Source organism: Temnothorax longispinosus, chromosome 3 (assembly GCF_030848805.1).
Source record: "Temnothorax longispinosus isolate EJ_2023e chromosome 3, Tlon_JGU_v1, whole genome shotgun sequence".
In the NCBI taxonomy this organism is placed as follows: domain Eukaryota; kingdom Metazoa; phylum Arthropoda; class Insecta; order Hymenoptera; family Formicidae; genus Temnothorax; species Temnothorax longispinosus.
The window spans coordinates 11,284,620-11,300,337 of NC_092360.1; the positions used below are offsets into that span (position 1 = coordinate 11,284,620).

Here is a 15,718-nt window from a genome sequence, read left to right on the forward strand (position 1 = left end):
AACCTGATTAGGAACGTCAGGATAGTAAAGCTACTTACCGGAAGGTAACATATTCTCAGCGACTTTGACATTCGGCGACCAACTCTTTGGTCTTTGGCTAGTTTTCTTCAACTCCGAACCTGAAACCTCCCGCATATTGTTTTCTATATTATCTGATTTCTCTTCCTTTTTTGATTGATCCTTCGCGGACGTGGGAGATTTCAGATTCGTGTCAGACTTAGATCTCTGGAGCTTCTCCTTGTTCTTCATCGCGTCCAGAATACCCTGGTACGTTTCCAGTTGTAGGAGGAAGCTGTTGTTAGGTTTGATGCAGTTGCGCTTTTCCTTGACGTGTTTCCACGCTTGAGAAAAATCCCAGTTATAAGCCTTCATCGCGTAAGCTATCACCACGGAGGCAGAACGGGACACTCCCATCTTGCAGTGCACCAACACTTTAGAGCCCTCCATTTTGGCCTTAGTGATATACTTGAATGTGTTATCCCAGTGCTTCAGCAAGTCCGTCTTCTCATCGTCGTATACACGTACGTTCAAATACGTGAACATGCCCGGAAAGAAGTTATCAATTTCCCGAGTGACATTCAGGATGTGCCTTACACTGAAAGTAATACAAAAATAGATTAGAACTAAATTAAAAGTTACATTTAAATTAAATGTTAAGATATAATAACACGTTTTTCACTGTAGATACAACTTACGACATTATAATGTATACAATTTAAAGTTTTCCTCATTAAATATAAAAATCTATCAAAATAATTATGTCTCTTATATTTATTTAAAAATTCCACAAAATTTTTGAAGAACTCGATTCCAAATCGACCGCATTACTTTTTAAGTTATGAATGAATAAATTATCGGAAATATGTCACGCCAGCTCGAGACTAAATTGGGAATAGCGAGCAATAAAATTCACCCAACGTCAGAAATATCTCGCAATGAGACCAAACGCACCCATTTTTCTGGAGTTCCTCTAAATTGCTGGCGTTCCACTCGCTCCCGAGATAAACATGATCGAATATCTCGGTTGGCGCATCCATTTGCCCCAGTATGGTGAGCATCTCTTGGTCGATGAACGGTTTGAATTCCCCGAGATCCATGTCGAGATCTTCCTCAAGGCGACCTCTAATATACTTGGAAGTAACTTCATCAAGGTCAACTGACATCATGATCTCCTTCAACGTCGATCGAATCACGCGCTCGGTCTCTTCTCTCTCCCTGGGCCTATGTTATACATATACATAATGTATTGTATCTTGCGATAAATTAATCGAACATGTAAAATCAGTTGGATGCATCCATAAACGACTGTTTATCACTAAACGGTCGCTATATTATATTTCTCTATTAAAATAATATAAAGTATATGAAGTAAAACGAATATAATTTTCCTAAATTGTAAGTATTATTCCATCAATTTATAATTACTGTACTTATATAGATGCATCAATTTTCGTCATTATAATGCAAGATCCTAAAAGTGGCCTTATAAACGCAAACGAAAGGATCGAATTGGGACGTGGCGGAAGTTTTCGGATATATCAATCTCCCACGTGTACTCCGGAGATTTCGTAACACTGGAATCTAACGATCGAAATGACCCAATACCTGAAAATGTTTAGCTCACTTCGAAAGGGAGGGCAGACGTAGAAACTGGAAATAATTGAAGGACAACTATGAAGTTATGCTCCACTTGTGCGCGCGGCCCAACGCGGCGTAGACAACCGGGAAAGACGCATCAACAAACCACCCAACCCTGGCACGGTACCAAGCTAAATTCGCGGTGGCCAGCTGTTTCTCGGGTCGGGTCTTATATACTTCGCGAATCGATTTTGCTCGAGAGGCGTGTAATTTGTATCGGGGGCATTAAAATCGAACATCCACGAGATCATCCGGCCGAGAGGGCTATCTATCTTCCTAGAAGCGCTGGCATTCTGGATGCAGCTCGTACTATAGTCCCAACGGAAAAATAAGACAGTACCGTGCAGTCGAACTGCATTCGGACAACCGTTTTGTCGACGGCACTTTCTACATCGCTCTCGAAAGGATCATGATAAAAGCGATCGAACTCACTTGGTGCGTACGCTGTCCGGTGACGGCGGTCTCTTGGACTCCAGATTGTCCATGGCATGCCACTCGTTGAGGCACGACCGATCGCTTTCGATCCGTTGCTCATAGTAGCTGACCCAGTCATGCGACAGTCCACCTAGAAAATAGTTTTGCTCGCGTGCCTTACCGGATACCTTGTGCAACGTCTGCAAGGCCGACCTGGAATAGAAATACAAAAGATATTAGAAAAGGATATCAGAGGAAGCGAGGATAATCGGAGATACTGGAGAAAATTAAGATCACGTAACCAGTCGGACTGGCCAAATGCGGCATAGAAGAAATAACTTCGTAGAAATTCTAATAACTCCGAAGAAAATTAGTTGGCGAACTTTTATTACACCTAATATTTGCAACATTCTTGCTCTTTATTCATTGCGACCTCGTTTTCTCCGAAAGATTACGTTTTCCTTTTTTTTGTGTTACGCCAGCGAAGTCACCGCCGCGCCGCTGCAATTTCACAGTCACTTCGTGATATACTTTGCAAGCGTGAAAAAGTAAATCGATCAGCGGCGATCTTCGGAAATCGACGAAAGTTACGATCTTCTGAGAAAACAAAGAAAGTAAATATACTTTCTAAACGTCGGCGGTTTAACAAGAAATATCTTTATGTTCTGGATTTTGTCGGACAACGAGAATCGATCTCCCGCTTCCGGAGGTGTACCCTTCGGAATTACCATAACTAGTAAACTTTCCCGCTCGCCCTGATCGAAACCCATTCTGCGATCAACGCGTGGTTCCCACGGCGTAATGCTTGCTGCGTAAGATACCGAGTAAAAAAAATATTGGCCAACGCTTGAGAATAGGGGCAACAACGTTTCGCTTTAAATCTCTTAAAACTGCGAGAAAGGGAAACGTCGTAAAAGACGAATTTAAATAAATTAGGTCTTAATATAAATTTTCAATAAGATTATTGTGTTCTTGAAAAATGACATGAGTATACGACTTCGGAAATTTTCTTAAAACATTTATGCAATTTTTATCAGCATATTATTTGAACCAACAAATTGTAGTAATTATTAAAGAATCGTGAGAGTACAACGCGATTGTTGATGCGTAATTTTCAGATTACAACTGACTTATTCTCTCAAATTTAATAAATTAATCTTATTATTTGGACTATTGCAGATTTCAGTTACAGCTTTTAAATAAACGTTAAATAAGTGGCTCGCATACATTTAGAAAATATATTTTACCGACACAGTTCACTGAACATCGTCAAAACACTCGTTAATTTGTTTTAATAAAACATATTTTTCAATATTCACAACGATGTAATAAAATACTAATAGATTCAAAAAATATGAAAATAAATATCACAATTAACTCTGATTATATGTATATTGCAAATTAATTGTAAACTTAAAATACAAAAGACAGTAATTAATAAACTTCAATAGTTAATGGCTCAATGCAGATATACTTTCGGAAAAAATATTTCTAAATACGTTTAAAAGTATAGGCATCTCATTATCTGTCCTTTAAACTTGACCGCATTCACTATCCGGTTTCCACTTCGGATTGATAAACCAGTTCATACAGTCAATCGTTTCTTCCATTTAAATGTAGAAAAGGATTTCCTAATTAACATTTTATCATGTTTATCCGATATTTCTTATAAAAATTCACATATCTGTATAAATTATATTACATAAATCAAGAAATGCGGTACTCATTTATCATTTATCATCTATAACTCATTTATCATTCATATTATACCATTTAAATTTTCAATGGATTTTTATTCCCCAATCTTTCATTTATGCTTTCTCGAATGTAATAAACCAAGATTTCTAAGAACTTTCTCCCGTGATTTTTTAAATAGCGATATAGTCCTATCCTAAAAAAAAGAGAGAAAGAACAGAGATTTCGATCCGTGATACCGTCTCCCACGTTTTGCCTACACACCTAATAACAATGTTACCAAAAAAGAATGTAATCACTGGATGGACTTTCCTCCGCGAACGTTATAACAGATTGTAGATATCATTCTCGAAGCATCAAAAGTAAATTTATTCACCTACAAAATCGTTCATCCCAATCGCGTGTGAATAGTGCATCTCAAATGCAGTAACTTATTTCTAAAAAGACGTAGTCCAGATTTAGATTCTAAATAATCTAATAAATAGGAAATGAGTTTTCGCGAAAGTAACAAAAACTCCGCACGATTATTCATAAAAAAATGTGCAAATTATAAAGACGTAGCGACTAAAAATAGATCTTGCAAAAAATTACTGACTTCGATAGCACTCCAAGGTATTTAAATATAATTTTTAGAAATTGGTAAAAATTATGGAGTGTTTCTGATAGCAAGAATTGTAATAGCCTTGTTTCTTATAACATATATATATATATTATATATGCAAAGTTTTGTTCGGGCAGTATACAACCTGTTAATTCTTCTATCTATAATAATCTTAAACCGGTCTTGCATACAACGTGTATGTTCAACGTGTACGCGAACATGTGGGGACTCAGTTTCGCATTTTTCCGGAAATTAATCAACATGAGCAACAAAATCGCAAAGACCCGTTGACCTATCTAGACCTAGTTATGTCAGAATACGAATAGTATGAATGTATGCGTATTAGCTATTACACAAGAACTTTAATTACTATATACTCGAATTTCTGAATCCATGTTGCTTAATATTGTGCTCTAAAATAAAGAGGAAATGCCAATTTTAATTAATGCTATGTTGTCGCAATATTTACAAAATATTCCACGCATGCCTGTGTCTCCCAACTTCTCGCATTGTTATGGAGGAACATGGAAAACAAATGCAAACAACATTTAATTTAATACGAAGATCAAACGACAGAAATAGTTTTAAATTGTTAAAATTTTTACGTCACAAGCAATATTATTTTAATATAAACTTTAATATAAATTAATATAAATTTAACATAATATAATTTAATATAACTTTAAATATAATCTGTTATGATATAAAATTTGTTATGTTTTGCATACCGCTATTACTTATTGCAAATGTGGAATGAGATTTCAATTGTGAAGTAATTTTTTTCGTTTGACTTTTTTTATGTGCACCGTTTAAAATAAGAAAAAAAAACTAAAGTGAGAACTGGAGTATCATCTATTAAAACCCACCCCGCCTCTAGTCTTCATCAGCAATTCTTCATTCTTATTCTTCTGCTTCTTTTTCCCACTCATTTTACAGGAATCTTTTTCAAGATCAAAATTTATGGAATTTTCCTCTTTTCTTCCGGCTTGTTGTAACACGAGAATCCACTCGACAAATAATCCTGATAACAACCGTTTCGAGAACTAAAGAAACTTGTGAGTTGGTAAAATATTTTTTTTTTTTTTTACTTTTTTATATGCACAGTTTGTGCATATAATGGGTTAATGTAAGAAAAAAAACACTAAAGTATTACTGAGATAAAATCCACCTCGCCTTTCGTCATCATTAACAATTTTTTAATTCACGTTCTGCTGATTATTTCACAGGAATCTCTTTAAGATTGAAGTTAATGGAATTTCCCTTTTTTTCCGGCTTGCTATAACGCGAGAAACCACCTGACAAATACTTCTGACGACGCGCGACCGTCCCGAGAAATGAAGAAACCTCGAGCGTCGTTACCATCGGCGCTCGACCATGACAGCGCCGTCACATAAGAAGAAAGCGTGATCGAAGATACCTCTCTTCACTGCGGTGAAGAACTCGACGGTGTTCTCGGCGGAATCATCGGAACGTAAGCTTACGGGACGCCGATTAGCTTGGCTTCACGCACTCGGAGGTCTTGGTGCTCCTCGCGGCGTCTTCGTGATCTTCGATCTACTCCCGCAATTGCAATGCCGGTCTTTTGTTTCTTTCAAAAAAACGGACCGCGATAACAAGCTCAATCGCGCACGCGCGTTGGATGTAGCAACGAATAAATAATTTTGTTAAAAATATAAGATGAATTGAATCATAAATAACATACGGCGCAGATAAAATATTATACTTGTTTAAAACTCTTGCTTAAACAAATCGGTATTTTATCAATTATATAATTATGTTAACGACAGAAATCTATTTGCGACAGAAAACAATGATAGCTTTTACTTTTTCCTTAAATAATAAGACATAAAATATTCTTTTAACTTTTAGAATTACTCATTATGATATGATTGTATTCGTAATACGAAAAATACTTATAATTATTATATAGATACCCGAACCTCTCCGAGATGATTCATTTTTAATCGAAAAAACTACAGGCATTTTTCTACTGTAATTCCTTTCCTGATATTACAAAAGGACGAAATAAAACTTCAGTTGAGAGATACTCGAGTAAGTTATGGCGAGAATTTACACTTCTAGCGGTTCTCTACGCGAGTTTCCTTCCGCGAGCGCGCAGAAGGATACGTTAAAGACTGCCGTAGAAATCAAAGCCATAAAGTTCCAAGGATTCCAACGTCCAGGAAGTCCATCGGCTCCTGATGGGCTTCGCGGGTTGCTACCAAGAAAACTGGTATAGGCTCGTCGCTGGGACCGCTAAGGACGCATAATGAACGCTAATACTCGATAGTGATTCTCGATAACAACGGGATTCAACAAGACGTTGTGTGCGTGATAACGATAACCGTCGTCCTATTTGACAGTCAGCTTGACGGACGTTAGCATCTTTCCTTATATGCTTCATTTGCTACATACTCTTCCAGGAGAAAGAATTCTTGGTGGAATGGCACGCGAAGCGTCAAACGTGATAACGTAGCGACAGTAAATCGATTGTAAAAAATAACAGTTTTTATTTAAATTTTATAGTAATTTTTATAATAATCTTAAGATTTTTATAAAATTTAAATAAAAATGTAAACAAACATTCCAAATATTCATTAAAAATTTAATTCGAGTTTTATTACTTTGCATATAACAGACATAAGCGGATAGAAATATCAATTTTATAGATAATTCATTACTCTTAAAAAAAATATATATATATATTTTACATTAGTCGAAATAGCAAATTAAGCAGGACATGAAATTGCAACAGAGAATAACGGTATATGCTGAGCTAAAACGATGACTTTTCTAAATATATGTTGGAGATATACCCAGTCATGGAGGAAGAAGTAATCGAAGAATGAAAATGTGACCTTTCACATATGCAAAATAACGGCAAGAAGAATCGTAGTGAGTACGTTGTATAAAGTATCTCCATTTTACGAATCAATTCTTTTTACAGACTTGATTATCGTGTATAATCGTGAACAATCGAGATAACTCGAAGGTGAGCTTCTTTTTGTAGTGAACATCCGTGTCTGATCATTTCCGCACGTTCGCGAATGACGTACGAGACGTCATTCATCAACCAAGAAAATCAGGAAAAACGCGTATCCATAGACATTGTGCATTTTCTGCCAATATCCGATTGACCTTCTCCTAGTAAAAATTCAATATAAAATTATCTTTTGTATAACTTTCGATTTTCAGCATTAATAAGTAAATATTAGGTAAATCCTAGAATTTATTTAAAGATCAAAAATATTATTTGATTTTCTTTAATTTTCTTTAATTTCTTTTAAATAAAATCAAATTTATAGCTAAAAATCTATTGATGGTTGGACATTTAAACTTGTCGAATTCTTGAACTTTATAAACACCAGACAAAGTGCGTGATATCCGCGGATATTCTGTGTGTCTTCCGCTTCCGTGAACCAACCAATGAAGTTCTACCAGTTCTATCGACTGCAAACCGAAAGACATACCGAAATTTACGTTCAGTCAAACAGGAAGAACAATATTTTTTTCTTCATCTCGCCTCGTTGCATCAAAACTTGCTTAGGTTTTGATCAGCAATTTATTCGCAGACAATAATGGAATACGCCTCGGTCTTTCTTCATTTTATCTGCTCCACCGATCGCGAAGCCGCGTTATTAAGAGACCTCTGGGCAACATCTTGGCCTTTTGATGCCTTGACCTTGGTTAGGTAGCCGTGCAAGTAATGAACTTCGTTTCTAAGTTCTGCCAGTGGTTCAAGCGAAACGGATAATAGCCCTGCCTCGCAATTTCTTAACCCTTTGAAGGGCAGATTAATTTCGTTAAGGGTCGACGGTACCTGCGTCAGGCGCTTTAGGTTACGACCTCGGGAACGAAGGAATTCGCACGTTGCAGTTTTTGAGCACGCTTATACTTATATTCCGTGTTAAAACAATTAGATAATTTATATAAATATTTACTTACAAATTAAAACGAGATAGATGCAAAATGGACAGAGAAGAATACGACTCTAAAAATATAATTGAATTGCTACATTATGGTATTTTATCTTATAAAAGATTTGAAGTCTAGTAGAATGTTAATTATTTTCTATTCTGTGCATCAAACAAAATAAAAATTTTTAATCAATATTTCTCAAAAATAAATCTTTTTGTTGTAATGGTTTCGATTGTAAGACTTGTCCATATAAACCTCCTTTCTTTTACATTCATAATTCAACATTCCAAGAAATCAGTGTTATTAATAATCTTTGGTGGTTAATCCTTAAAAATAATGCAATTTAAAGCGTGTAAAAAAGCAGATATTGCTCGAGATGTGTCATTAGATTTTTATTTGGCCGCGTCTGGAATTTAATTGATTCGCCAAGAAGCTTAATGCAATTTTTTCGCGACGATCAGTGTTTGGAGAATGCGCGCCACTTTCTCAAGCATAACAAACATCACGCAAGAAACGGTTTTACTTCCGCCCCGACTCGGCAACGATTAGATAAGACCGCTTCCGTTTTCTTGGCGGTGCGTAGGAAATCCTAGAGAGTCTTGCCACTCGTATAAGAAGTGCGTGTGCAGCTTTTACGCGTCAATTAGACGGCTAGAAAAGTTTTACGCAACAAGCGATGATCATCGACGGGAGCCTCGGTATACTATAATTAAACATTTACGTAATAGCCATCTTCGGAATCGAGCAGGAGAACCAATAAAAGCGATGGGTTAACGTACTGAAAATAAACGACCTGAATTTTTCAAGGAGAGTCCTGTGTTTATCACGAATATACAGATATTTTTTGCATCGTTACATAATTTAATTAAAAGATATTTTATATTTAACTTCCAAATCGTAAGAGATAATATATGTATCTTGGGGAATCGTACAATAAAGATCTGGATTAGATAAATTGACGTTTCATTACCCGTGTTAAAATATGATATTCCAAATTAGAGGCAAATGATAACTTGAAATCACTTTGATGATAAATTCACAATTCACATTTTAACACTTCGGACGCATTCTAATGAGCAGTCGAGATGAATCTCACAATAACGGAGGCGTGTCAAAATGCATTTACTTTATACTTGCTGTTTACACACTAGAGACTACACGTCTGTGATTAATATACTTCTTCTTATATACTTCGCAACAATACCCTCCACTTATATTGCCTTCAAGATACCTTACGCACACACATCTTACGTCTGCAGTTATGTAAATTGCACTGTTACTATACGTATTCGGAATTCGAGATTGGTACTTTTCACATTCCTCGGAAATATGATCGAGAGTTCTCGTCTGACCTAAGGCCGCGAGAGAGCTTTTGCGTGACCACCCGGCGAGAACAACAGCGGGAGACGGACTGACAAGCCGCTAGGCATGACATCGTTAATTGTAATGAGTCGCGTCATCGGCGGAACATAAATGGAACGCCTGGTGAAACGAGCTGTTACGGGCCGATCGTGGCGAGTGGCTCCGAATCCCAGCTGATGTCATCGCCAACACGCATCGATTAACACTCAACTGACCGAACTCAATCATATTACGATCTACTAGGAGAATCGTAATTAAGAAGAGTGAGTCTCGGAGAGCATAAAATCGACGAAATTTAACGCCAGTTTGCTGAGCTCATCGCTTTTAATATAATTCTTTTATCTAATAATAAACCCTTACCGCGGACACATTCAAGGATAAAGGAAAAATATGCATCCACGTATCTCGGTACGGCATAGCATGTGGAAGAGTTTGAAAAAAAGAGAAAGAGACACTTAATCATTGAAATGCCTGAGGTGCACGCTCATCTAGTTACGCTATGGGCCAAAAAAGACCATTACATCTCCTGTCCGCAACTTGTCATCGCGAAAATCACAGAGTAACATACAGTCAATTATACGAGATGAATATTAATTGCGTACGAGAGACATGTACGTGCGCTTCATATTCTGCAGTCGTGCAAAAATGGTTTTGCAAATATACGCAGCAGCTTTTTAAAATACAGTGGCGGTGTCGAAATCAACGATTTATTATTATTTTCAACTAATATCGCTTGAATCAGTTTCTTGAAAAACTGGAGGAATCGAACGACTTGAAAATTTGGAAAACACAATATTTGTGTCTCTTTCATCTTAAATTTTGAAATAAAATTGTTTCCTGGTAGAATTCGATACACATTTTCGAGCAAGAGAGAATTTCAAAAACAGTTCTTAAATAAAAGTCCGCACTTATATACATTAACAGATAATTAATCAAATTTTTTAGCCATCTGTCCATCACTTTATATCCATCACTTTAATCGACAGATATTTCCTGCAATTTTCGCAGGAATAATGTTATATAGAGAATATCGGATATCATCAGCGTGTTTCCTCTCGCACTGACCTTGCCTGAGTTATTTTTGTCAAGGCTATAGAATCGCCCCTACGGGGACTCAACGGACATGTCTCGTCTCTTTCGTACAAATATGTGACACCCTGTGCTATAAGCCCCCCTTTCGAGAATTTGCAAGGCCGCACGTTCCGATTTGGAACAAAACCGGCTGGATCCGCTCGCAAAAACGTGCTGTCTTTGGTCGACCGCATTCATCAACAAATACTTCTGTCTTATTCCGCCTTATCATCTTAACCAGAAACGAGAATTTTCTTAATCCTGATAAATATTTAAACGTAAAAATATATAAAGCCATTTTTATACTAATTATATTAATTTTATTTGCATACTTTAACATATAGACTAATTAAATTAATAATTTTGCAATTATGCGCAAATGTGTGGTTAAATTTAGTTTTAAGAACTCAATACTCAAATACTCATACTTGTAAAAAATATGCGTTAAAAGGTACATAAAAACATTAAATCCTTAAGGATTTATAATATCCATATAAATTTATATGTGACTATAAATAATCACTTTCAATTTCGAGTTGAAAAACATTGCAAAATTAAGATATTTCTTCGACATTTTACCGATTGTTATATGGCATGTCATTAATTTTATTAGCTGGTTTGATTCTGTTTTGTAAAACTTTACTGTCATTGACACATTAAAGGCAAGACACCAGCAATTTTCAGACGCAAGATCTTAATAGACTTAATTTCTACACAGTACATAAAATCTTAATAAAAAAGAGAGCTGGTTGTCAAATGATACAACGGGAGCGACATTGGAGAACGGAACAATGGAAAGAACCTGCCTGGTTATCCCGCCATCGCGAAACGCAGATGCAACTCCTTGCCGAAGCAGTCGGGATGCACCTGCTACTTTTCCCTCCGCGTTCAACCAGTTCTCAAAGGCAGCCAATAAATTATTTAGAACCGTTGCGAGCAGGATACAAAGAGTTTTCCTACTTATTCTCTTTACAAACGAAGTACAGATCGCTACAAACGGGGTACTTCACTTTGAAGAACTTAATGCAATTTACGATTGAAACATGATGAAAATAAATCAATCGATAAAAAGTATCTTGCTTTGTGCAAATCATTTCTTATAAATATTAATTGTGAGTTTTAAAAAGATATATTTTTGTAAAAGAGGACTTGACCTTCTTTCGTTAATTTCCATAAAAAATAATAGTAACATCAAAAAATAAAGTAAAAGCTTATTTATAAACATGTAAACATGTAAACTAATAGAAATAAAAATTAAACAATCGTTAAAAAAATATATTAGATATTTCTTCATCTCACTACGTCGAACTAGCTCTCACTGAAAATAATGTTTCCAGTAATAAGTCTAGTGAGAGCTGTTTCGATATAGCGAGAGCCAGATGATATTCCATCCTAAGTGATAAGTTGCGTAATGACGTTAAGAAAGCGCAAGAAGTTCATTCTTGATCGCGCTTTCGATGAACTCTTTACCTACGGCATATAAAATGCGCTCCTTAAATGCGCGTGTTGGGAAGCGTTAAGGAAGAATCTTGCTTTACGCACTTCGCAGTGCCTGCACGCGAAGATAAATTGCGCGCTTTAAGCGGAATATAGCTGACTTAATATCGCGATAATGATTGATTCCCTTGGAATTTTACCGTGGCCTAGGATAGAGACCGATGCCAAGGAGAAGACGATTTATCACGTTCGCCTGTATGTTAAACTCGTTTAGCACGAGAAGCACTCGCTTGCCAAACCGTATCTGACGTTGCTGATTAATGAGACACTCTGCGAGTCGCATCGCGCGACTCAGATAACAATAGGTAACGGAAGAGTTTATTGCTGAATATCGATTCTAGAAAAGTATGACGCGTCGCGTGTTAAGTAATTATAAATAAAGCCAACATCATCGGACAGGCACTCTACCGTAGCGTACTATCGTATATCTAAACGGAACAGGACGGATCTTGCACACTTCTCTGTAAGTCGCTTTGGTTGAATTCGCGACAAGAAACTCGTCGAAATCATTCTTAAACAGATGCGTGAAGATTACTCCCACATTTGAAAGGTTCACAATTCTTTAAGGACCAGCCGTTTCCAACCGTTTGTAAGTCAGAAACCATCATGCACAGATATTTCCGTAGAGAGAAAGCTGAGAGTCGATTAGGGAACGCATAAAGAAATCGCAGTTCCATCGAGTCGTGTGTACAAGAAGTACACGAACGAACGTCAATATCGTTCGAACGACGACTAAAAGTCAGTCCTCCCGAACGTGATTGCGTCGTAAAGCGGTTTGAGAACGGCATTATCTGCATCCGCGGGGAATGAAGAAAGTGCATCGCGAGGTGTCGTAAAGAGAGAATGGTTATTCGCTCGGCTTCTGTTATACAGGCTCATTATTCCTATTTTGCGGCCGGGATGGCCCCCGCGCGATGGATCTTTACGGCCGGCGCGCAAAAGTGGAACAATAGTCGCGGAAATCAGCATGTGGGGTCCTCCACGCTCGAGATCTACGGGGCTATCGCGAAAGCTGTCGGCGACGGCAACGGCGAATCCATTTCGGTATTGTCGGCTTGCGCTATTTACGATGCCGGATAGCCGTAGACATTTTGTTGTGGAAGCGAGACCGCGATCGACCGCGATTGTCCCGCGCAAATAAGGCGCTCCGCACTTGAGGAATATATACCGATCCGGTCTGCGAGCCGGATCGCGCGGCAGAAATTGGAAAGCGAGTCGGCGATCGGGATCATCAATAGGCAACGATAGCTGCAACACTAAATAAACGGTGTTGAAAAGTAGTTTTGCTCATTTTATTGATGAGCCAAGATAATTTATAAGTTATGATTGAAGAGTCGATAACCTAAAATAATAACAAGATACTAAATACAATAAGATAATAAAAAGATACTTTGAGAAAAATATTTGATAGTCTCAGTGGCACATTTTTTAGAATCTGTAATGAGAAATAAATAATACATATCATATAACTTATCCTTTGTCTTTCAGATAAAAAATATTCATATAATAAGGAAGAAAGACCTTGCAATTTAGTAAAATGAGTGAATGGTTGAAGAAAATTATTACTTATTATTAATAAAACAAAAACGGCGAGTTTTCGTCTTTCAACCAAGAAAGATTCTTTACACTGTTATGAATGTTACAAACATTTGCCGTAGGTACTCCAATTCTCGGAGAACATTTTGAACGATTCTGAGCACGCACGATCCTGAACACGCCTTGATAATAACTTCGACCTGAATGCACACATTCCCAACACGTTCTCTCATATATATATATATATATATATATATATATATATATCTTAAAACCAGGCGTATCAAGCGTCCATTTTTGATAGAAACGTTTACATATATTTTATATATTTATATGTATACGTGTGTATACTTACGTGCTTCCATATCAAAAACGCTTAATGCGCATAGTTTTAATAACTTTGTAATAAGAGCCAAATAATAATTATGTAGAAATCGAGGAGCTATTTGAATGCCTCGCACATTTGCATTTTTACTCTTGATATTCGCGCACCGATTTCATCGTGATACGTTTAATTACATTCTTAATCGCGATAACTGTACTTAAACGATATGTATCTGGATATCGGCAGTAACTTGTATCTCACTCTTATCGACCTCTCAATTATCCTTTGCCCGGGAAAGTTAATTAGCCGTTGCAACTTCTTCATGGCATTTTTCATTGTTGCAAGCGTTCGAAGTGCACGATAATAAAAAAGCTAAGATCTAAAATAATAATTTATTTCACAAGTATCGATATACTGTAATATGTAATTTTCTTTCTCATTTTTTCGTAGACACAGAAAACTGATCTTGTGTTTCTGTTCGCTTGGATTTTAAATCTATAGAAAACTAATATATATATAAATTCAAAATCCAAAACAAATCAAAAGATTTTTCTTGGTTGACGGATATTTTTCTCTATGCTTAAGTTTATTATTCTGATTAATATATTATCATATACAATATTTTTCGAGTTTATTTTCAATTAAATTATTTCCTACTAAAAATTAAATTATGCTCATCGCGGATATTACTTTTCGTTGCATTTTATTAATTTTCGACATTAAATATCTCAGTAATTAAAATTGACAGAGAAACAAAGTCAATTTATGTATTCCCAACACCTAATTCACGAAGATCAATTAATTTACAGCAACAAATAACTGCATTTAAGTTCTCCTAGAAATTATCGCTATAGAAGAAATGACACTGAGGAACATAACATTTTTTTTACTGTAATTTATTTTACGATTCTATATCAAGCTGCTGGTTAGGTGTGTCCATGACTCGCGAAAAATTAATTCAGCAACTTATAATTTAATCGATTCGAACGTATTTGTCGCGATCGTTTTTCTCGATTTTGCCCGTGCAAAAATATTCCGTCGCGTCTGCCCAACCTGTTCTCCAGGTGGCGGCGACAACAGTGAAAGGAATGGAAACGATTATGCTGCACGACGTGTATACGGGAGCGCGGCGAGAACAACCGCGGTGACATCAACGGATACCTGGTTAAGGCGTTAACCACCGCGCGCACCGGCCGGTCGCCGATAGGGATCTCACCGACACCCGTGCATGTCGATGCTCCGCATGCAGTCTCCTACCGGATCCTACGCACCGAACCGTGAAGAACAATTAAATGGCGAGTCGCGCGTTGTACTTTTGGTTTCCATCGACCAGCCGCTGCGTATCGAGTCGCGACTATTCTGCCGACCGCGAGTCAAGACCGACAACGCGCGTTAAATCCATTAGGACTTGCAATTCCACCAGAATTCCTCATGATATTTCGCTCTTTCAATTTGCAGAGCGCCGAGATGCAGCCAAAAGGAAGGGAATTTTTGGCAGTAATTTACATGAGTACGTACAAGAGAAAAATTAAGAATAAAAAGTTCGCTTTGTGTCCTATTCTTTCTTGAAGCTTGATTACAATTAGTGCGAATATACACTGTTAAATTTATAGTGTTAAATTATATGTTATACTCAATTTGAGTAATTTTTAACCATTCTT

The 15,718-nt window shown here is 36.8% G+C and overlaps 1 protein-coding gene across 6 annotated transcripts in view; it reads right to left on the reverse strand.

Annotated features, from left to right (window-relative positions):
• Positions 1-15,718, reverse strand: part of Ssh (Protein phosphatase Slingshot) — a 113,769-nt gene that overhangs the window by 5,147 nt on the left and 92,904 nt on the right. For 5 of the 6 annotated variants that reach the window (XM_071772679.1, XM_071772678.1, XM_071772677.1 and 2 more), the window contains 3 exons: positions 2,071-2,265; positions 952-1,221; positions 39-595 (listed from right to left, as the gene is read on the reverse strand). In XM_071772679.1, the coding sequence (XP_071628780.1) occupies positions 39-595; positions 952-1,221; positions 2,071-2,265 (1,022 nt within the window). Of the gene's footprint in view, positions 1-38; positions 596-951; positions 1,222-2,070; positions 2,266-9,236; positions 9,682-15,718 lie in introns of those variants that run through there. The other variant, XM_071772683.1, reaches the window with a different exon arrangement.